The sequence below is a fragment of the Pagrus major genome, chromosome 17 (assembly GCF_040436345.1).
Source record: "Pagrus major chromosome 17, Pma_NU_1.0".
Classification (NCBI taxonomy): domain Eukaryota; kingdom Metazoa; phylum Chordata; class Actinopteri; order Spariformes; family Sparidae; genus Pagrus; species Pagrus major.
Window position 1 is genome coordinate 21,445,827 of NC_133231.1, and position 23,619 is coordinate 21,469,445.

Consider the following 23,619-nt stretch of genomic DNA (forward strand, 5'->3'; position numbering starts at 1 on the left):
ATGAATAGATTACGTGTAGGATTGGTGTAACAAACATTACCAAAAGTTGCTAATCTTTGATTTATTCAAATAGTAATTCTACCCAAACTACTTGAGTAAATGTACATTTTTGGTTTCGATGTATTTCTTTTGTTAAAGTTAAAGTTACCTTTATGAGTAGTCTTAAAGTATCTGACATTAAATGTACTTGAGTATCACAAGCTATTCTCTGGCAATTAATGTATTCAAGTACAAGTAAATTAGAGGCTAAATACACTACTCACTACACTATATGTTAGTGTTTCACTTGATTGTTGATTCTGTGAATTTTTATTTTGTGAATATTTTAGTCCCCAAAAATAATGCGACACATTTAATTTGACTTATTCATGCACATGCATATATGCACCCATATCCCAATATCCCTGACTAATTTTGAGCAGTGTATATTTACATGCAAATGTAAATACTGCATACTATGGGTCGACTGATTATCAGATCTGATATTCAGCATTTTTCTGATTATCAGAATCAATGTTTTTTAAAAAAAAATCCAATTTCAGATAACAGTCTGCAAAGTAACTAGTTACGAAAGTTAACAAATAAATGTAGTGGAGTTAAAGTACATTTGCCTGCAAAATGTACTAGAGTAGAAGTATAAAGTAGCAGAAAATGGACATACTCAAGTAAAGTACAAGTACCTCAAAATCGTACTTGAGTACAGTACTTGTCAGTTCATCAGTTACATTCATTGTATTTGAACTATGTTACACTGCATCGTCCCTTTTAAATTTAAAATAAAACTAATATACAGATGTTGAAACGTTGTTTCCAGCCTCCACTGGATGGCAGTGGCGGGTCAGGCCACTCGCGGCGCTGTCTTTTGTGTTGGCAACCACCGTTTACTGCTAGCCAGCCATAAACACCAAAACAACGGGCATCTGTCCCCAAGATGGACCGCAGGAATCGGGTCGATACTGTTAAAAGGTTGCGTTGTTAGCCGGCAGCATTTCCTACTAGTGTAACGCTCTAGTTATAGAAACACAAGGCCGTCATTATAACATGATTAATTACTCTCGAGAATGACTTACCCCGGTAGATTTTGCAGCCACTGACGATTGCGCATCTGGATTTGGCTGAGCCGCTACCGCTAGCTAGCAGCCCTACCGTGTTGTAGTCGGCGCTGTCCTCTGCATTAGCTGCTGGCTAATTCGGCTAGCTGTCAGTCTTGAGCAGTCCCTAACGAAAAGTTGGCTCATGTGGTAGCTAGCGTTAAAGGGTCGCCGAAAATGTAAACTACCATGAAGCCAAAGCGACGGGAACTGGTGAGTAGGAACATGCAAATGTGCAGACCAGCCAGCCAGCGGCCTCTGGCTGTTAACGGTACTCGGTTAGCTAGCTTAGCTACGTTAGCTTTGTTATGATAGCTCCTTATTGCTGATACCAGGTGGTTCATCCTTTAGCTAGTTGGAGACAAGAAAAGCGATTAATAAACACTGTAGCAGTGTATACTATACTTTGTGTATAACGCGAGCTACATGTGTTAAAACCTTGTAGCATTACTGTTGTGAGGTTGTTGCACTGGTAACGTTACTGTACATGAGGCTAACAGTAGTTAGCTCCATCAGAAACTGTGTTTTGCCCACAGACAGCCTTTCAAGTCTCGTAACGTGCATCAAGTATTCTGATGTGGCCACCTTTACGTCTGTTTAATGCTGCACCTTGAATGGCATTGCAGTTTTTTTCCTAGTCATGCTTTCTTAAACTGGAATTTTGCAGAGAGATCAGTCAGCAAAACAGAAAGATCAGTGTAAACAGACAGGGGACTGGAAGGGTGACACGAAAATTGTATTTCCATAGAAATAATCCTCTTTATTCTACAGGCAGAATGCATAGTTTCAAGTCATCTTGTGTGAGAGATGCTTGGTGGTGCTGGAACCAACGATATTTTAGGAGGCTGGTCCACATTTTGCTGCAGCGAATGATTCCCTGTCACCTTTTGCTCTCCATCATCCAGGCGGTGCCAGTGATGGCCTCCCCCCTCCCTGTCTTCTTCATCCTGGTGGTTCTGCTGTTGGCCAAGTCGCCTGTGTGCCAGGCGGGGGACTGCAAGGGCCACAGGCAGGTGTTGAGGGGACCGCCAGGCTATGTCACAGATGGGCCAGGAAACTACTCTGTCAATGGGAACTGCGAGTGGCTTATCAAAGGTATAATGATGGTATATTTACCGCGAAACAAGTATCTTGCAGCCAACAGACTGTCGGTTAATTAGACTCATGTTTCCAACCTTTTCTATATCTTCCAGCTCCCAGCAACAGTCACCGCATTGTCTTAAATTTCACCTTCATGGACACAGAGTGTACCTATGATTACCTGTTTGTGTATGATGGAGACTCCTACCAGAGCCCGCTCCTAGCCAGTCTGAGTGGAAACACCCTGCCTCAACCCATCGAAGCCAAATCTGGCAAGGTAACCGATAAAGACACAATGAAAGAAACTCAAGCATTCCAACTATGGCAGATTTTAACTTTTTGTCTGTTTATTTAATTTTCTTTTTCCAGATGCTGCTTCATCTCTTCAGCGATGCCAATTACAACCTCCTGGGCTTCAACGCAACCTACACCTTCTCGTTGTGCCCCGGAGCCTGCGGTGGTCATGGCCGCTGCGATCCCTCTACATTAAAGTGCCACTGCCATCAGGGTTGGGGAGGAGCAGCTTGTACAACCCCTCTGTGCTCCCAGGCTTGTTCTGTGAATGGCCAGTGTGACAAGGTAAGACTGGAGAGAGGGGAGGGTTAATGAACACATGAAGTAAATATTCTTCAGCCAAAGATCCGCTCACCTTTTCTTTAAGGGCTTTAATTACTTCATTTGTGCATTTTCTTGAAACATTGATTACTGGTCCTAAGCTATTCCTATACTCTTGTTTTGTCCCAGAAAGGAGAGCGCTGTCTGTGTAACCCAGGCTTCATGGGTCACAGCTGCGAGCTTGGTTTCCATGATGACAGTGGGACAGGGCAGTGGTGCCGTGTGAGTGAGGGAAACCCATACACACCTCCCAGGACGGGATCTGCTGGCGTATACCTGTCCTCCACTGGAGCCATGTACTTGTTTGGCGGTGAGAGTGACATCCTCTTATTTTTTCACTGGTGTTGTTTTACACACCTTCTACCTGCTTCGTTAACACGTTTGTTTTACATTAATGGTCCTTTATTCTTCAGCAGATGTCTCTTGAGATGAACTTGTACACTGGTTAGATTTTAACCAACGTCAATGTTGCTGTGTTTGTTTTAGCTGAAGTCCCTTTATTGACTCTTCTCCTCTCTCGTATCTGATGTTTTTGATCATTAATGAGTGTATGTTTGATTTTTTTTTTTTCTTCTTGTCCTCCAGGGTTTGACCTGAACAGAGCTCTTGGTGACTTGATCAAATATAACTTCACATCCAACCAGTGGGAAAGCAGGTCTTATGGTCACTCTCCTGTAAGTGGTTTGAGGAAAAACACACAATTTTGCTTCCTTCTGCTCTTGCATCTCATATACTGTGTTTACATGCACGCAAGTTGGCTACTACCAGCCTTCCGCAGTAACCTGATCCTTTAAATGTCATCTAAACCTGGTTTATTTAATCGGGACAAGGTATTAAAAGAAACCCTGTCAACATAGCTAGAGTTGCTGGAGAAACCTTATTTCTTGTCAGAGGGATGAAAGGAAACACGATTAGACAGAAAAAACTCTCTTCCTGTGCTTTTATTACTTCACATTTCTTTTTATTCACTTCCTTCTTGCAATGTTTGGCTCGTTTATGTTGTCAGGTTGCTCGTCACTCCCACACTGCAGTAGAGTGGACGGGTAATATGGTTATCTTTGGAGGAGAGCTTGCCAACGGCTCCCTGGCCAGTGATGTCTGGATGTACCGGCCGCTCCAAGATGACTGGCAACAGCTCGGGTTTTCAAGTTCACATGGCGCTCCGAAACTGGCCAATCACGCTGCAGCTGTAGTTGACAATTATCTCTATGTATTTGGAGGTGGGTTTCACTTTATTTCGGCACCTTTCAGTCTGGCATACATACAATTATCCACTGAGAATTAAACTGTACTTAAGCAGCATCTTTCCTTTTCTCTCCTTATTTCCCAGGTCGCACTGAGGAGGATATGTTTTCCTCCTCTCTGTATCGGTTCGGCCTGCATGGTTCTGGGCGGTGGGAGACTGTTCAGCCCACTGGTGGGAAACCACCAGCCACAGCTGGCCACTCAATGGTCTTTCACAGCCCATCCAGGACACTGTTGGTCTACGGAGGTCACAGGCCTACAACTGCCAGGTACACAACTGTACAGTAGAAAGAGTGAGAGAAAATACAGTCTGTTTCATGTGCGTCAACATTTTGTGCACACTTCTCTATTTATGGTTGTTAATGAGAAAGAGGAACAGATTGCTGATGGACTCTTGAGTGTATCTCTATTTGTTTGGGGACTGCAGATGTAATATTATTGTCTATTCCTGTGTGAATAGCGTGAATTGTAATCGATTTGTTCCATTACATTAGATAAAACCTAATTCCTGTGGGAAAATGTGTTAAATTTAGCACTTAAGAAAAATGTAAAGAATAAATTATTCAAAATAATAAAACAAGTTGTTACCCAAAGAACATTTTGAGAATAATCCAACAAGTAAATAAAAAATATACAGCATCTTTTATCGAAACTTAAAGTACACTTTACGCTTTTTATTTTTTTCAGGTTTAGTGTGAGGGTGAACAACACCGATGTGTTCCACGTGGACCGGCGCTTTTGGACGTCCTTTCGTTCCCGTTTCCCAGCAACAGGCCCCAGAGAAAGAGCTTTCCACTCAGCCACCGTCATCGGAAACTACATGGTGGTCTATGGTAAGCATCGAAAAAACAAGCAGACATAATCCATTTTGATCGGTGCAGTCCTGTGTATTTTTATCTATTTTCTTCCTGCCTTTCTTTCCCAGGGGGTAATGTACATATTCACTACCAAGAGGAGAAGTGCTACGACGAGGAGATCTTCTTTTACCATCTGGGCTGTCACCAGTGGGTGTCTGCTGGGGAGAGATGGTCACTCAGTGAGTACCTGTGGACTTCTTTCATAATTCTTACAGACAGTCCATACGTCTCCTCTGGGACTAGTGCACCTACAGTCCTTACAAAACTTGAATTTATTCTCAGATGGGGATTCTGTGAGGGGGCGTTACTCACATGTTGCTGCTGTGATGGAGGGACGAGTGTTGCTGGTTGCTGGGGGTTACAGTGGTGTTGCCCGTGGAGACCTGGTGGCTTACAAAGTTCCACTGTTCGTCAGTAGCGATCAAGGTGACAGGGTGAGTAAAAGTTTCATTAAACAAGAGAACAAGAAGTTATATCATTGGACTGGCAAATTAAAGGGAATCTTTTTTGTATTTTATGTGGATGTCCTATTAGTGTTGATGGTTAATGTAGTCAATTTCAGTGTTTTCCCGCTCGCAGTGCCATGTCAGCAGTGCCTATATGTATCAAGATGCATTTGGCGCTAGCTTTTGACACCTTTGTTGTACCCTGACCTGTAGCTAATACTTTATTGGCCAAAATGTAGTGTTTTGTGACATAATTACTCTCCCAATGGCCATCTACCCTGTCAGCCATGCTGGTCTTGGTTGTCTTTTCCAGTTTATCTTGAACGTCACCAGCACACCTCTGTTCAAGTGAAAAGTAAAGATTTTATGCTTTTTAAGCTTTCTTGGGGTATGCGTCAGCGACAGCGTCCAACAAAAGCTGCCCACGCTGAAATTTATTGCTTGTGAATTAATTAGTTTCCATCAATGCAATTGAGCAAAGGCAGCACTAGTCCCTGTTTGCAGCTCAGGTTAAGGATATAGCCAGATCCTCTTGTGCGGCTAATGCAGCTGCAGTCTTGGCCTCTCCCTGCTGCATTGCTTTGGCTGTACTCTGGCTTGAATAAATATGACTCAATAACAGAGTCAGCCAAAACACTGTAAAAGGTATCCTTGTTTATAACATCCTCTCAAATAGCCTGTAGTTCTTCTTGGCACCAACGTCACTGTACAAGTCAAATGACAATGCTGGAGCTGGAAGAACAACAGATTTTGCAGCAGGAGAACTCAGCTTGCACTGACTGAAATATGTATTGCTTTAGGTGAAAACATTTGCCATCAACAGTGATAGAATGTCTGTAAAAAGACTTATAGGAGAAAGGATGAAAAAGGTTGTGTTTAAGAAATGCAAGTAGGATAACTACATTTTGTGTGTGTGTGTGTGTGTGTGTGTGTGTGTGTGTGTGTGTGTGTGTGTGTGTGTGTGTTCCGTCACCAGGATGCTGTTTGTGCTGAGGCGTTAGATGAAAGTATGTGCCTTAAGAACCCAGAGTGCAGTTGGTGTGAAGGCCGCTGTCGAGAGTACGAGCCCACTAATCAGGTAACACTTCACTTTGTACAGCCTTGTGGTTGTTAGTACATCTATTCCCACATTGTGATACACGCAATACATTCGCTCACTTTGACTTGTGTGTATGAATATCTGTAAGGATTATGGTTATAACGTTTGACCCCTGTTTTGTGTCCACAGTGTGGCAGTACTGGTTGCCTGGGCCTCGCTCGCTTCCTGTCTGATTGCCAGTCCTGTCTGGTGTTCAGTGGCACCCCAGCTTCTCTGGCCCGTGCCCCTGGGGAGTTTGGCTGGTGTGTTCAGAACGAGTCCTGCCTGCCAGTGTCAGGTGAGACCCAGGGAGGGAGGAAGGAGGGCAGAAGAGGAGGGCTCAGGCTCAGACTGAAAAATGAAAGATGTTGGGAGTTGACATGGGAGGGACTAGACTCATGTTGGGCGCGTGTCACAGATAGAGCACAGTGACTTGACTGCACTCAGCTGAGATTGGACAGGCTGCTCAGACCTAGATTTGACTCGTCTGTCCAAGCCCATACTTCCTCTGGTGCAGCAAGGTCATGTCGTTTTACTCTTTTTGAACACACGTCACACAAAAGTCACAGATCAGACTCGTTGCAGTACAGTAGTGCACTTTAGAAAACTGCTGTATTTTGAGATTTTAAGAGGTCAGATGTGTTCTTTGTGTGCTGACCTCTCCCTCTCGGTCTCACAGAGCGAAGTGCGTGCCGTGTGGACCAGATCTCAGGGGCGTACGGCTGGTGGGGGGAGCGTACCCTTTTCCTAACCTCCCTCCACTCCTGTCGCACCGAGAACTATGTCCCGGGACTGCACCTGCTCACCTTCCAGCACCCCCGCAACGACTCCCAGCCTGACAAGGTACGGAGTCCAAATCTCAAGTCCTAACTTTGCTAGTTGTGGTTGTAACTACTTCCCTCTCTGCTTATACTTATCCCTCCTTCCTTCCTCCAACATTGCTGTGACACTTAGACTCCACTGCACTTCTCCAACTTGAATCTTTCTTTTTTATTGTCCTTTTCTGCCTTGTGCTCTTGGCTTTTTAATCTCTTGGCCCCAATGCTCACTTCTCTTGTTTTATTCTCTTTGTTCGCTGTCCGTTTTGCAATTGGCTCACAGAGAAGATTCCTTTGTCAAGTAGTTTGTCAAACTTGTGAAGCAGTTTGTAGAGAATAGTGCTTCTGTTGATGTGTTTCCGCTTCCATCCATCCTCCACTATCCTCCATCTTCACCACCCTTTTGCCAGGTGTCCATCCTCCGCAGCACCACCATCATCCTTAGCCCCACCACAGAAATGGACGTAGCCCTACAGTTCAGGGGTTTCATCCACCCGTTGTGGGGAGCCCCTCCGCCTGCACCCGCTCCCACCGAGACTGTCTCCATGTGGGCTCGCATCCAGAGGCTCCACTTTGAGGCTCGAATGGCGTCAGGTCCCAACTCCAGCCAACTGGTGAGAGAAAGTGCATGTCAAGCCTTTAAGTTGTGTTTTTTTTCATTTAATAAATCATTTTAAAACAAATTTCTCATCTGAAATTGGAAATGATTGGCGGAATTAGTTGTTCTAGATGAGGTCTTGTAATATAATATTCACTAGACATAATTTAGTAATGTTGGTCCCTTGTGGAATAACTTTGCGAGTATTGGAAAGCAAGCATCCACACAGGAGTAATCAGGACAGGTCTGTGTTTGCTATACATGACATCTACCTTAATTGTAGGGGTGCAGCGGATAACAAAACACCCTCTTTAGGGTTTTTCACAAGCTTGAATCAAGAATCAGATCATTTTTCTGAACAGCAAACAAACAGGGGTTATCAATTATTTAACAAAACAGTTAACGTAAGGAACTTTTGTCTATGGTCTTAAACTAAAAGAACATTTAAGATGTCCGGTGTTTAAATAAAATCATAAAATGTATAAAAAATTCAAAACTCAGTTGTTAAATTAAAGTTGAAAACAGATAACTTCCCCCCTAGCAAAGACAACTAGGTAGTTCCTATTTTTCTCAGAGCACCAACTATCAGCATTTCAAGACAAAATGTGACTTACTACTTTTATGATTGACATTTTTGCTTAACTCTTCTCCACTTTTTCTTTCTCTCGAACTGTCTCTGCATCTTTCAACTGTCGGAGCAGGAGGTGGTGGGACGTTGGGCAGCCCAGCAGGAGAAGGAGTTGAAGCTGCTGGCTCGCACAGATGGGAGTCGACTGTTCTCTAACCTGACCAGGGGCAACCATTACCTTGTTCAGGCTGAGGGCTACCTTAACAACTCGGGGTCAGGACAGACCAGTGAGATGGCTCTGATCTGGAACAGAACATTGCCTGGAGGGAGTGTGAGTACTAGAATGGCTAAACCTGCTTTGCTTCTCAACAAAAGCAAAGAGCTTTGACCTGCATAAGCAGTTTGTGTTCCTGTGCATTTTCCGTTCTGTCATTTTTCTGCACAATGAGTTTCCTTCATTAGAAACCAAATAACTTTCCCCTCGTGTCCTCTTTTATTCTCCATCTAGGAGATCTCCTTTCTGTTCTTGGAGCCTTACCGCTCTGGTTCCTGCTCAAGCTACATGTCCTGTCTGGCCTGTCTATCAGACCAGTCTTGTGGCTGGTGCCCGTCCTTGTCACGCTGCCTGCTGCGGGACAGCCCAGATCTGGAGCCATGCCCTGAGGGAGAGAAGGGGGAAGGCAAAGGAGAAGGTCAGCGCCATCTGCTGCTGGCACCCCAGCATTGCACCTTGTGTGAGGAGTACAGAGACTGCTCCGCTTGTACTCAGGTACATCACAAACAACAGAATGTGTTAACATGGAGTGTCACCGTGCTGCTGATGTTGTATAGCTTAATTAAGAGCTGCTGTATTCCTGACTCACGCAATGCTAACTCTGGCCCGCAGGATCTTTATTGCGAGTGGCAGATAAACTCCAGCAAGAAAGGCGACTACCAATGCAGTCGACGGGGGAGACTAGATGGATCCATACGTGACTCAAGGGGGTGTCCTAAAGTCTGCAACCAGTGAGTTGGAAGACTATATTTTTAACATGGGTAATTACAGATCATACATGAATCCAACAAGAATCTACATCTCAGCCTTGTTCTCCTCCCCTCTCTTTTTGTCTTCAAAAGGAGAAAGACGTGCGGTGAGTGCCTCTCTAACTCCAGCCAGTGTGCATGGTGTGAGTCAGCCCAGGCCTGCTTCTATTTTGCTGCCTACCTCACAAAATACCCCTATGGAGAATGCAGGGACTGGTATGACAGGTAAAATAAGAACATTTTTAAGACTTCTTTCTTTAATTTTTAGCTGAGATATGAAATATACTGTACTGTAGTTAACTGCTATCCTGTCAGTTTTGCTGATTTCAACTTGAACACATACAGTAATACATTCACTTTACTTTATTTGCATTCACAATAAAAATAAGACAGAGAACTGACTAAATAAAAAAACTGAGTGTAATTATGTATATTTTGTCATTCAAATGAGAATAATAATCTAATATTTTCATTCTTAATTCTCTCCTCTGTCAGTGTTCATTCGGTTCCCCAGTGTAAGCAGTGTTCAGCTATAAACACGTGCACAGACTGCCTGCGGACGTTCCAGTGTGGCTGGTGTGGTGACTACAACAATCCCACAATTGGAAAGTAAGTTTGGCAAACATGTAACAATACAAGTACATTGTACAGAGAAAGCACATAAGAGAGGCAACACACCAGATTTGAATGACTGAAGAAATGAGTGGTTCTTAAATTACACAATGGACCACTGTCTGATAAGATTTTTGCTTTTAGACTGAAAGTATATGAATGGCAAGACCAAAATAACCATACATTATGCCATTGTGTTACTTATGGATGGAATTATAGTGAAAATACATTTTTCCCCTTTTAGCTGGGGACACCTTGGAACCAAGGACCCTGGTCTCAGACCCCACTTTGTGAACCACTGGATTATTAAAAGCTTTTATTGTTTTTATTGTGATTTTCTTGTATTTATTTATTTTATTTAATGTATGTATTTTCTACCCATCTTTTCAGATGTCTGAGGGGAGACTGGGCAGGAATGGACGATCCCTTGGTGTATAACTGCAGTGTGGCTGTGGCTGAAGCACGGGCTGCAAAGTAAGATATCTCTTATTACACTTTCATGACTTGATGCAGTAAACTGTCTGTTAGTATGTGGCTTTTAGTCATAAGACGAGGGCTTTTGATATTGATATAATTTTATACTTTGAATATTGTGGGTGGAATGTTTCTCACAGATTGCAAATTATTTGTGGTGGTCCACCTTCCTTGCTAAGGGTCCTTAACTTATTTTTCACAATATGATTATTTCAATTCCAATACGGACAAATTAGTATTAAAAAAAGATCAGTAAATATTAACAGGTTTCTCATGTTTACCCCTTTTTCGAAGAAACCTCACATTGTGTGTTGGACAATTTTTAATAAACATTTGTGGGACTTAGCAATGAATAAAAATCTACTTTGTCCAGTCTATGTTGAAAGAAAACATTTCAATGTTATCAGCTATATCCACTTAAAAATAGAAAATAATATTACCTTTACTGGTATAGCACCTTTCATGCAAAGATGCAGCCCAAAGTGCCTAACAGAACAGGATAAAAATTACAGGTTGATGATATCACAATACAATAACAAGAATAAATGCAGTGATGCAACAGGGTTACCCCAAATTAAAAGCCAAATTACAATTATATATTCTTTAAGTGCATTTTGTTTGATACCTGGGTGGTTTTCTTACTGAGCCCTTAAGATAACACTGCCGACTTTATGTTGATAACGTCATAACACAGTAGATGGATATAGTATGCCTGTCCAACTTCACGTCTCCTTGTCCTGCTCCCCCAGCCCTGAGCCTCAGACCTCGGCCCCACCTCGACCCCTGGAAATGGAGATGGAGCTGGAGGACTTTGATGTCGAAGAGAAAGATGCCATCTGGTCCTACCCCACCTGCCCTGATGTAGAGGAATGCAGGCTGGGTCTCCACAACTGTCACCTGTTTGCCACCTGCATCAACACTCCCACCTCCTATGAGTGCCACTGTGAGAGAGGATACACAGGAGACGGCACGCTGCACTGCAACCAGACGTAAGCGCCTAAGTGAAAACTGTGTTGCTCTGTTGATACATACTTCAGCTCTCTTCACTTAAAAATCTTCTTTACATTTACCATTTAGTCATCAGGATTTCTTTTGTAAATCTGAAAAAAACAAAACATAATTTCTCCCCTCTCACAGATGCTACAACGAGTGTCGTGAGGGCCAGTGCAGTGGCAGTCCACGGTTTGAGTGTGAATGTTCCCTTGGCTGGACGTCCGACCCGGCCACTCTGGTTCTCAGTGGTGTTGAATGTGATGTCGACTGTGGCTGCAACTTCCACTCCACCTGTATTACTGCACCAGGGATCTGTGACGAATGCCAGGGTGAGATCTTAAGATTATGCCTTACATCAATGGCTTGTTCTCTGTCATCTTTTGTATTAAATCATACTGGCTCAAGCTCCTTTATGACTTAGAATCATACAGTTCATAAAACTAAACTACATTTGTTGAAATTTGCTCTGCTGACATTCTTTCGGTCTTTCAGATTGGACTACAGGGCCCCACTGTGAGCACTGCCGTCCAGGTAGCTTTGGTTCAGCCCTGGCCGGTGGCAGCGGCTGTGTGCCCTGTGAGTGTAACGGCCACGGCGACCCACTCCGAGGATACTGTCACAACCAGACAGGCCAGTGCTACTGCACCCACAACACTCAGGGACCACACTGTGAGTCCTGCCTGCCTGGCTACTACGGAGACCCCAGGTAAGGAGATCTGAACTGTGTACCTTGAGTGTAATGTACACTTTTTATTTCTTTTATGTCTGACCTGAATGAAAACCATTAAATTGAGCAAATAATGAAGGTTAAATTAACAAAAGTACTTGGATGAAATTGTACTAAAAGTTTTCATAGAGGCTTATTTTTTAAACCCAAAACTTTGTAGGAGTCTACAGTCAACAAAATCGTTGCTCATTGTATCTTAAATAAAAAGGGAAAAGAGAGGAAACCTAGGTATAAAGGAAAATTAATTTATGTGGGCTTCAATGGAAAACTTCAGCTTTATGGAGAGCATTTTATTGGAAAACCCTCATTAGCTACTTCACAACTCCAGTTTAGAGGAGTCGTTATACCGAATCCGCCAATTGCTGGAGACTGCGAAGCAGGCTCTCCGAAGAAAATCATTATCCTATATTCTGATCTTGCCCATTGTTAATTTCTTCCTGGCATAAGGGTTCATGAAGTTTTACAGACCATTGTATTTGGTGCCCTGCCATTAGAAAATGTTATATGTATTTAGAATAGAAAGACTTACTTAGACTGCATCAGGACAAGTTTAAAGTCATTTGAGTACCACAAAGGCACACCCAAACATTCTGGTCACTCTGTTCTTATGTTTTTTTTATGCCTGTATTTTTATTTACTTTATTGGTATTTATTTGTTTCTGTATTATCTATTCTAACTCACTTTTATTACCTTCTGCTACATCTGGGTTTTACAGAAGGCTAGGAAAGATAAGGCTATTAAGTCCTACGAGAATGAGTACATTGTTTATATGGACCTTGATATAACTCAATAAAAAGAGGATTTCAAAAAAAAGAAAACAAATCGAAATCAAGGAGTGGAGATTATAATGAAATATTGATAAAAGTAAAAAAGGGTGAAAACGGTGGCCTTATCTTTGGTTGATTTTTTGTATTTCCAGATCTTTCCATCATAATGTGTCTATCCTGACATTTTTCTCTTTCTAACAGGAACAATGGCACATGTTACCGTCAGTGCCAGGGCCGTTCTGTGCTTCTCTCCCCCACCTCCTCCTCTGCCATTCCTCTCTCCTCTTCCCTGGGGTGGCGAAGTGGCACAGAAGGGAGGGGAGGACTCTCTCATTGTTTGTGGGTCCTGTCAGTGACTGAGAACCTGGCACCTTGTCTGCCCAGACAGCTGTGTCCCCCTGTAGCCCTCACTCTACACCCAGACTCTCATACGCATTGTAAAGTGAGTACAAATTTGACCTGATGACACACAAGCACACATGCGAATGAAAAGCTGAGTAGTAGCATCAACAGTTGTTCTCTCTGTCTGTCTGTCTCTTTACATTCTCTCTGTTTTATTTTGCAGAGCTCCTTTGTCTATGTGTTTGATGGCCTTCCTCGTTTCCTGGGTAATGGAGTTGTACATTCAGATCACAACCTGATTGGGGCATTTTGTGGCACCACAAGGGCTCAACCTATCACCGTGGAGGCCACCTCAGGTATCCATCCATATATTCATTGAATAAAGTAGGCATTTAAACACATAATTGAAACTCATTATGTCGCTTTCACTATATTTCACTTTCTCTTTTACCACCAGGTGTGATCTCTGTCTACTTTGAGGCCAACGTCTCCTCAAACAAACCTCAAGGCTTCAACGCATCTTTCTGGGTGCGGCGATGTCACCAGAGCAGAGATGAGGGAGAAGATGGGTCACCTGCTTGTCCAGGTGGAGCCCAGTGCCAAGGGGGGCTCTGTCAGTGCCCTCAGGGATATGGTGGACCCCACTGCGACCGGCCAATATGCCCTCAGGACTGTGGAGCAACAGAAGGAAGAGGGGCTTGTAATATAGTAAGAGCTGTCACAGTTTGATTTTGTTTTCCAAGCTTTGAGCACAGGGATTATGTATTTCTGTGACTGTAAATGACAAGGAATCAATCATTAATGGAAAATGTGTCAAAATGTTACTGTTTAGTATTAGATTAAAGTAACTGAACAGAATTTTATTTTAAAAGATGAGAGAAATTTTTTTCCTAGATTGCTAACCAGCATATTCTGTTTGTTTCAGTCTCTGGGAGTGTGTGTGTGCTCGGAGAGCTGGGCTGGCTCAGACTGCTCTGTTCCTCGAGACTCCAACAGCCTGGTCTGGGAAACACTGTTGGACACACAAATGACAGTGGTAAGGGCCTAATACGCAGAAAATGTTTCACGCTTTTTCAATTTTACACTCCAGCTCACACAAACACACATTCATATGTGTTGTTCCTCCACAGAACCAGGCCCACAGGTTCCTCCACAGGATGGGCCACTCTCTGGTGTCTGGACCACAGGGCTACCTCTGGATGTATGGAGGACTTTCTCTGTCAGAGGGCATTCTGGGAAATGTCTACAGGTAAGGCTTTCCTGGTGATTATTAATGTCATGAAACCTTTTCGGTGTTATTATCTTGTATGTACACTGCCAGGCCAAAAAAAAAGTCATGCACTTAAATATTTCATTGGATCACCTTTAGCTTTGATTACAGCACGCATTCGCCATGGTATGGTTTTGATGAGCTTATGCAATGAGTGAGTATTACTGTTGATTTCTTTTACAATTTGATTTCACCAAGCGTTTAAGTGATCTCTGATCACAATCATTCAAGATTTTTTTCCCACCACATTTCTTCCTCAAAGATGATGGTTCACCACCACTATCCTTCCAGGTTTTAGTAATGCGTTAGGCAGTTCTTAACCCAATTTTAGTAGTTTCAGCAATCTCCTTAGTTGTTTTCTTTGCTTGATGCAGGCCAATAATTTGACCCTTCTGAAACAGGGTAACTTATTTTCCACGACCACAGGATATGTCTTGAGAAAATAAGAATCTACTCACTGCATCAGTTTGGGTTAAATAACTTGTTGCCAGCTGAAACATATTGATCACTGCAGTAATTATCCAATGGAAGGCTCTTACCTATTTGCTTAGTTAAATACAGGTGGTGCCTTTTTTTGGCCAGCCAGTGTATATATGTGTGTGTATATGTATACACACACATATACATACATATATATATATATATGTATATATATGTATGTATGTATGTATGTATGTATGTATATATATATATATGTATGTGTGTATGTATGTATATATATATGTATGTGTGTATGTATGTATGTATATATATATATATATATATATATATACATGTATATGTGTATATATATATATATATATATATATATATATATATATATACATATATATATATATATATATATATATATATATATATATATATATATATATATATATATATATATATATATATCTGAATTTATATAATGAAGTGTTTTTTCCTTGGTTGTTTTAGATATTCTATTTCCGAGCGCCGTTGGACCCAAATGTTGACAAGCTCTGTGGAAGAGGGCTCGACTCCTCGCCCTCGCTATCACCACGCCTCTTCACTGCTGACCAGTCACGAGTCTGGCTCTGGAAACCACGGAGCCAGTCACAACTTCATGTTGGTGGTGGGCGGTGTCACTCAAAATGGTGTTGCCATGGATACCTGGAGTCTCAATCTCAGCAGTTTAGTCTGGAGAGAACACACGGTAAGGGTTAGATTTATCCTGGAAATACAAAAAGTGTTGTTTTTTTTTTTTTACTTCTAGCAAATTAAATTTTCTCTCCACCACTAACAGAGCTCAGTGCTGCCCCCGGTGGCTGGCCACACTTTAACTGTGCGCCGAGACTCCTCTGTGCTGTTGATTGGTGGTTACTCTCCAGAGAACGGCTTCAACCACCATCTGCTGGAGTTCAGCCCTCACACTGGAAACTGGACCATTGCCCCTCATACTGGCACACCACCTACAGGTTTTTGAGACACTTTGTTTTTTTAATGCATTGTAATATAGTTTTATTTGATCAATAACTTATTGACTGATGCACCTCTTATAAAAGTACAAAAATAGTCTGACCCCACAAAGAAATTCAGCATTACATTTTGAAAAAAATGTCAACAGATGCAGCAAATTTTGTTCTTAAACCTGCTTTGTTTTATGCGTTCAATCAGGTTTATATGGTCACTCAGCCGTCTACCATGAGCAGACTGATGCCATCTACGTCTTTGGAGGCTACCGCTTCCACGTGGAGACGGTGGAGCCTTCGGGTGAGCTCTACAGTCTGTTCTACCCCAACCTCACCTGGTCCCTGCTGGTGCCCTCGCAGGGCAATAAGGTAAGAGGCCAACGTCAAGCCAAGCATTTACTGTCCATCAGCCCACTGCATAAAGATAACATATCTATCTTTGATTCGCAGCCCCTGTCCCGTTTCTTTCACGCTGCAGCCATGATCAAAGACACCATGGTCATTGTTGGGGGGAGAACAGAAGCAGAGGACTACAGTAACTCAGTGTCTCTGTACCAGATCAACTGTAACACCTGGATACAACCAGGTGACCATCTTAATGTCTTTCTTCAGATTCAGTTATGGTCAGATTACACAATGCCATAATCTAACCACTTTCCATCTCTTTTCTTCAGTGTCAGCTGTAGGAGATCCAGTAAACCGTTCAGTGTCTCTTGCCATGACGAGCTGGGGCGGCCGTCTCTTCCTGTCTGGAGGCTTCAATGGTGTCACACTGGGCAGACTCCTAACCCTGGCTGTCCCTTCTGACCCTTGTGCCCTGCTGCCCACACCAGAGGCCTGCAACACCACCACAGGCAGCTGCGTGTGGTGTAGGGGAACCTGTGCTTCTTCTGATACTGCTGAGAGGTAACACATTGGCTGAAGGCAACTCTAAATAAATTATGTTCTTGATCTTGAATCTGAAGTTATTTGCAGCTGCTAAATAAAACACATCCCTCCCTCTCAATCAGAATGGGCTGCTTTAATGGTCAGTCTCCCTGTTCCCCGACCCCTCGTCAGCCAGACCAGTGTCGCAGACTGAAGACCTGCAGCGAATGCCTTGCACGACACCCCAAAACATTCTCCAGTCCATCACAGGTAACATACAAAACTTTTATTCTATTACAAAGAAAGACAGCCACTCTCAGACAATTAAATGTTTGTTGACTGAATTTCCCAGCCTGCTCTGCAGTGTAAGTGGTGCACGAACTGTCCAGAGGGTGCCTGTATCAGCAGCTCTGTTAGCTGTACGTCTGAACATGACTGTCGGATCAACCAGAGAGAGATCTTCCTGTCCAGCAACTGCACAGAGACCAGCTGTGAGGCTTCTGACTGCCCCAAGTGCACTGCTTCCGGAAAATGCATGTGGACTCGCCAGTTCAAGCGCACAGGTACGGGCAAGAGTGTTACAGAGCCTTGGGGAAATTCACAATTTCCTCAAAGGTCTTTTTATTTATTTTCGGTCTACAGCTGCAGATGTTTATATGTTATTTCTCATGAAGTGTTCCTTGTCTGTGTTGTGATTTCTCCAGGTGAGACGAGGCGCATCCTGAGTGTGAACCCCACCTATGACTGGACCTGTTTCAGCTACGCCCTCCTCAACGTCTCACCCATGCAGGTGGAGTCTTCTCCCCCAATGCCATGCCCTCCACCCTGTCACAGTCTCCATAACTGCAGCCTCTGCCTGGGCTCCAGAGGCTCCGATGGAGGTTGGCAGCACTGTGTGTGGAGCATGGCTCTGCAGCAGGTAAGACTGTCCTGTTTGACCTATTTTGCTATTCATTAAAATCATGTTTATTATACAGCTAACTTCTCTCCCTTTCCTCTAGTGCATGAGCCCGTCTTTCGTGCCTCTGCGATGTGAGGCGGGTCAATGTGGTCGCCTGCTCTCTGGGGGAGACTCTTGTTCTCCCCAGTGCTCCCAGCTCACCCAATGCTCCCAGTGCATCGGCAGGCCTCAGTGTGGTTGGTGTGCAGCTCGAGGCGGCAACGGGGCTGGACGCTGCCTGCAAGGAGGACTTGATGGTGAGAAATATCTTCAGTTGATGAGTCAAAAAGCTGAGCATTGTAGTAAGTAACCAGTTCAGTGTTGCATTTTTCACAAAAATTGTTTTTCTAATTCATTCTTGTGTCCCAGGTGTGAGTGAAGGCGTTTGCCCCCTGAGAAACAGCAGCTGGTCTTTCCTCCACTGTCCGGAGGAGGATGAGTGTGCCAATGGCCATCACCACTGCAACAGCACCCAGGACTGCCACGACCTACCCCAGGGATACCACTGCACCTGCAAACAAGGTTACATACTCAGCAGGTAAGATCAAGAGTCAGCATGAATGCCTCAGGCACTGAATACACAAGCATAGATTAAAAACTACTGTATTGCTCTTCATAGTAACTGGACAGGTTTCCTCTTCTTTTTTGTCCTGTACAGTGCTTCTGGTCAGTGTGAGCCAGTGTGTGCACAAGGCTGTGTGAACGGGACGTGCGTGTCACCAGGAGTGTGCCAATGTCACTTTGGATTTGTGGGGGATAACTGTTCCTCTCAGTGCAGCTGCAACAAACACAGCAACTGCGCTGGTGTAAACCAACCAGACGTTTGCCTCCAGTGCCACAATAACACCATCGTGAGTACTTAAACTAAAACATGTACAAATACTGTTTTCCCATGTTCACAGAGGTGATGATTTCTTCTTTCCCCTATTGCAGGGTAAGCACTGTGAGAAGTGTAAGCCTCTGTTTGTAGGCTCTGCCAAAGGGGGCGGCACTTGTCGTCCATGTCGGGAGTTTTGCAGGGGAAACAGCGCTGTGTGTTTATCCCGAGATGAACATAAGAAGGCCCTCGAGAACCCCCGGCTCTTCCCTCTGGACACCAACAGCGTAAGTATCTGCCATCTTTGTGGCTTTCCCTGATTATCAGTATAAAGCAAGTTGTGTGCCCTTCCTCTTGTATCGTGAGCACTGTCTTTATTCCAACTCTTTAAGTTGAATGGGGCTGTTTCTCTTTCTTCTACTTTCAGATTCAGAATTGGGTGTCTGAGGGTCCCACAGAGGAGAACGCTGTGTGTGTGAACTGCCAGAACAACAGCGTGGGGGACAAGTGTGAGAGCTGCCTCAGTGGCTACTTCCTGCTGCAGGGGAAGTGTGACAAGTGAGTAATGTTTGCTGCTCAGCAGTCAATTGATTCCCATGCTGTGACCAACATTACAAAGCCTTTATATGTTATATATAAGATATATATAATGCTTTTAAATACTTTTGAAAGACATTTATACTCTGGACTGATATGACTGATTTGTTTTTTTTCAGGACCAATACCGTTTATAAGTTATCATGAAGAACGATTTTATATTTATATTTGGGACCGATAAACATACATTAAAAATAAAATATCTTCAAAAATCAATTGGTTAAAAAATTACAGTTACCAGTGACCGTATGTAAGTACAATTTACTTGCGCACTGGTAGCACTGGAGTATATGCAGTTTCTGCTACGTTATACCTCCACTCCACCCTACTTTGGAGGCAAATATTGTCCTTTTTACGCCAGTACATTGACTTGATAACTTGTGTTACTCTTTACTTGCAAATTCAGGTTATTAAATTATTTTTGTAAAAAATGATTCCGATAATCAGAAAAATGCTTAAAATCTGATCTGATAATACCTCATTTATACTGCATTTTTCAGCAGTGCCCACAATCACCATCATTATATAACTGCATGATGTTCAACTAAATGATGATTCTTTTTATAATGCACCATGCCATCAGAGGCAATTCTATGCAAAGGCATCAGTAAAAATGTCTATGATAGAAACAGACTGAAAGATTTTCTCCTTTTTAGCCATTCAGTTTGCTTCTCTTTCAGTGTTTGAATTTTTCTTTTGTTTGTATTTTCTCCTCTTAATTGCAGGTGTCAGTGTAATGGCCATGCAGACACGTGTAATGAACACGATGGTACCGGTTGCCCCTGCCAAAACAACACAGAGACCTCCTCTTGTCTCAGCAGCCCTCAGAGTGACAGGAAAGACTGCTACAGGCAGCAGGTATGCACATGCTAGAGATTATTTCAAATATGGAAGGTTTTCACTTTGCAAACTGTTGACTTAACACACCCTGACAGTGGCTTGAGTCACAACATTTCCCTGGATCTTCTTTCTCTGCATTGATAACATTTTAATTTAAAATTAAGAAAAAAGTTTATGACCTTGTTCTATTTATTGCTGAGTTTTGGTCAAATTGTATTTGTTGTGCTCTTCTATTTAGTGTGCCAAGTGCAAAGATTCCTTCAATGGCACACCTGTGAATGGGCGTCAGTGCTACCGTCAGTTTAACGTGGACACCGAGTGCTGCTTTGACCCCACCTCCCAGACAAACTGCTTCCATGATCCCACCATTCGCAACCTGCCCAAAGGACGCACCGTGTTCTTCGCTGCGCAGCCAAAGTTCACTAATGTGGACATCCGAGTCACCATTGATGTTACCTTTGGTGAGGTGGAGGTGTATGTGTCCAACTCTCATGACACCTTCATCGTGGATGTGGACCGGCACACAGGGATCCACACAATCAAGATTGAAGAGGAATCCGCGAGTCGAGGGACAGCCTCTGGTGCAGATAAGGATTCACCTCCGTCCCCTATAAAGGTGTTTGCCAATGCCTCATCCAGTCTCGGGGGCCCTGTCCTCGCTCACAACCCACTGCAGCTGCAAGCGAAACCCCCGGGGGCAGAGAGAGAAATTAGAGAGGAGCGGGCTGAAGGACTCATTTCTTACATCACTGTGTGGAAACCACAAACAGTGCTGATTGTCCGCAGTGTTCGGGATCGCGTGGTCATAACCTTCCCCCATGAGGTGCACTCCCTGAAATCCAGCCGTTTCTACATCGCTCTCAGAGGCGTGGGAACCGGCGAGAGACAGGGAGAGTCCCAGGGCCTGCTGTTTCTGCGACAGGACCAAGCCCACATCGATCTTTTTGTCTTCTTCTCTGTTTTCTTTTCCTGCTTTTTCCTTTTCCTGTCTGTCTGCGTCCTCCTATGGAAGGTCAAGCAATTCCTGGACTTCCGTCGGGAGCAGCGTCGCCACATCCAGGAGATGACCAAGATGGCATCAAGGCCCTTTGCCAAACTCACCATTTACCTTGAGCCAGAGGAGCCTCAGCTCATCTACCTCCCTTCAACCGGTGGAGGGGTCGGGGGCAGCACTGTATCGCTTGCTCATGCTCGCACAAGCAAGTTAGGAGGAGTGGTGGTGGGCCAGAGGGGCAGGGCAGGAGCTGTGTCCTACAAACATGACCCAGGCTCCGGACCCACAGCCCACCACCACCATCACCTCGCCCTGGGTGGAGGGGGCAACGGCGGTCAGCATCTGCCGCTGCACTACTTGAACACCCACCACTACGCCAGCACCACAGCTGGCACCCCGGCCTCACACCATCACCACCCATCCACGTACAGCGGCTACCAGCACTTTTGCCGCTCAGACCCCTTCCTTTCTCAGCTCATGGGCTTTTCCTATTCAACCTTTAAAGTCGGGCCTATCACCCTGGAGCCCACAGACGATGGCATGGCTGGGGTGGCTACTGTCCTCTTCCAGCTGCCCGGGGGTGTCTTAGCTCCAAATCGTGCCTGTCTGGGCTCCGCACTGGTCACTTTGCGTCAGAACCTACAAGAATACTGTGGCCATGGCAACGCAGGGGGGCATGCAGGGGCGGGCGGAGGGCGCAAGGGGCTGCTAGGGCATCAGCACCTGACCACTATGGCAATGTAGGGGATCAAAGATATAAATTAAATGGGCCAGGGATAAAAGAGGTGGGATAAATCTGTAAAGTGTTTGATATATAATAAATTAAATATTTGAAAGAAAAAGCCACAAGGCAAAGTCCAAAAGAAAGAGTTATGACAGAGTCAGTTAACGTGAGCATTTTGAACAGAGTTGTACATACACTGTATAATGAATTAAGTGTCTTTTATTGTATTATGTATTGCTATACTGTAAATCAGTGCTTCACATGACCAAGCCAGCTGTCTCTAGAATGCACTGCAACTGCTATACGTATCAACAGAACAATGTTGCATCCTGTCTGTGATCACTAATGAGGTATGAGCGCACTCAACAAGTCAGTCTCGTACAATGACTGAAGCTGGACAGTAGATAAAAATGATTCTCATTGACCAACAGAGGTGTTAAAAAAAATTACATCCGCTCTCTTTGCAACCAACATGTGCTTTATACCCCAAAAAGTGACAATCAAAATTGCCAATGAGAACAAAAAAAAAGACTTAAATTGGTTCAGCAAAATGTGCAAGCTTTTGATTGTCAGCTCAGCGCAGGAAACAAAGTCAAAGTTGCTTGTGAGATGGTTTTTTTTTATATCAAAGTCGATATGAGTGATTTATTTATGATTATAACTCAATATACGGCAGGCTTCTAAGCTACGTGTTTATGTTAAACAGACTCCTGAGTATGTTTTTGCATATTCATTCACTTGCTCTGTTACATTATATTGTTTCTCTGCTCATCTGCCTTCACTTCTTGCCTTGTCTGTGAGTCGACTGGCTTACACTTAATATTTGTGTTACTGGAAATGTGTGGTGAAGCTCCAGGAGGACGTTATTACAATAACATATGTTACATTTTGTTTCATGAGTTGTTTTTGTAAAAAAAAAAAAAAAATGAAGGATAATGTTTTCAATATTAGTCTTCAGTTCCTATATTAATGTAAAACACAACAGAGCTCGTCCATGAAAATGAAGAAATTATGTGTCCTTTTGAATCATTTGATTACATTTTGTTGACATGAAATGTATGTTGGTGTTTGGCTAGTTTTGCTGGACTGCTTTATTCGGGCAACTCGCCTGCTTAGATGATTGTATTAGCCAATCATAGCTACAATTTGCTAGAAAAAAAAATGGATGTGGAAGAAAAATACACTATGAAAAGTGTTACTCTATTGAAATTACGATGATAATGGGAAGAGTTGCATTTGAAAGTTCTCCTGGTGAGAGATTTGGGGGAAGACTTGACAGCATTTTTATTAGCGATGAGACTGAATTACTTGTTCACTGGTTGGTGTTGATGTTTGTATTTTTTTTTGTTTTCTTTTTGTTTTCCTTTTTGCACTGCATGGAGGCAATAAGCCCCATTATTCATGTGAAACACTAAGAGTGGATGTCGTCCAGCCTCAGATGGCACACACAGTCATGGATGAACTCAGAATGGTGCTACTGGCTTCTTATCAAATGAACAAAATCACGAGAGGTTTTGTCATGAACCGAATACTCACAGCATAGTTAAGCAAAACGAAAGCTCAAATAAATACTGTCACTATTTATAACAGCCCTCCACAAATAAGCATTAATACTGTTTTTTTTGTCTTGTATCTTTGTGTATGTTTTTTTTAACATACTTTATTTTTGTACATAATTTTTTTTTCTTGCGTTCAAAGAAGGGAACAGTGTCGAACAGAAGATTGCGTCAAGATTCTCTGTCCTGAGTCGGCTGAAATAAAGTCTGTGGAACATGATTGTCAGTGTGTTTTGTACAGAAGAG

General features: G+C 43.3%; 1 protein-coding gene across 2 annotated transcripts; it reads left to right on the top strand.

Annotated features, from left to right (window-relative positions):
- Positions 1-957: 957 nt before the first annotated feature.
- On the top strand, positions 958-23,593 carry megf8 (multiple EGF-like-domains 8). 2 transcript variants are annotated; one of them, XM_073484745.1, is made up of 44 exons: positions 958-1,304; positions 1,997-2,186; positions 2,285-2,448; positions 2,541-2,750; positions 2,916-3,096; positions 3,372-3,460; positions 3,793-4,006; positions 4,117-4,300; positions 4,719-4,864; positions 4,957-5,067; positions 5,171-5,322; positions 6,311-6,412; positions 6,563-6,710; positions 7,092-7,255; positions 7,641-7,844; positions 8,530-8,727; positions 8,905-9,165; positions 9,283-9,401; positions 9,513-9,644; positions 9,915-10,028; positions 10,422-10,505; positions 11,255-11,494; positions 11,643-11,827; positions 11,991-12,204; positions 13,195-13,435; positions 13,559-13,691; positions 13,793-14,043; positions 14,261-14,371; positions 14,466-14,584; positions 15,545-15,782; positions 15,873-16,044; positions 16,244-16,407; positions 16,489-16,624; positions 16,713-16,944; positions 17,049-17,175; positions 17,258-17,468; positions 17,610-17,824; positions 17,907-18,102; positions 18,215-18,383; positions 18,504-18,696; positions 18,779-18,949; positions 19,090-19,220; positions 19,985-20,117; positions 20,338-23,593. In XM_073484745.1, exons 1-44 carry the CDS (start codon positions 1,281-1,283, stop codon positions 21,835-21,837), a joined length of 8,673 nt encoding a protein of 2,890 aa, XP_073340846.1. In that variant the 5' UTR covers positions 958-1,280; the 3' UTR covers positions 21,838-23,593. The 2 variants fall into 2 exon arrangements, with proteins under 2 accessions (XP_073340846.1, XP_073340845.1); XM_073484744.1 differs by having other exon boundaries at positions 16,244-16,624.
- Positions 23,594-23,619: the final 26 nt, after the last annotated feature.

Excerpts from the sequence above, each read along its gene's own strand:
- megf8 (XM_073484744.1), top strand. The coding sequence starts at position 1,281 with ATGAAGCCAAAGCGACGGGAACTG. Across the intron at positions 7,256-7,640 it reads ACGACTCCCAGCCTGACAAG|GTGTCCATCCTCCGCAGCAC; the intron begins GTACGGAGTCCA and ends CCCTTTTGCCAG. Across the intron at positions 18,950-19,089 it reads TCCCTCTGGACACCAACAGC|ATTCAGAATTGGGTGTCTGA; the intron begins GTAAGTATCTGC and ends TTCTACTTTCAG.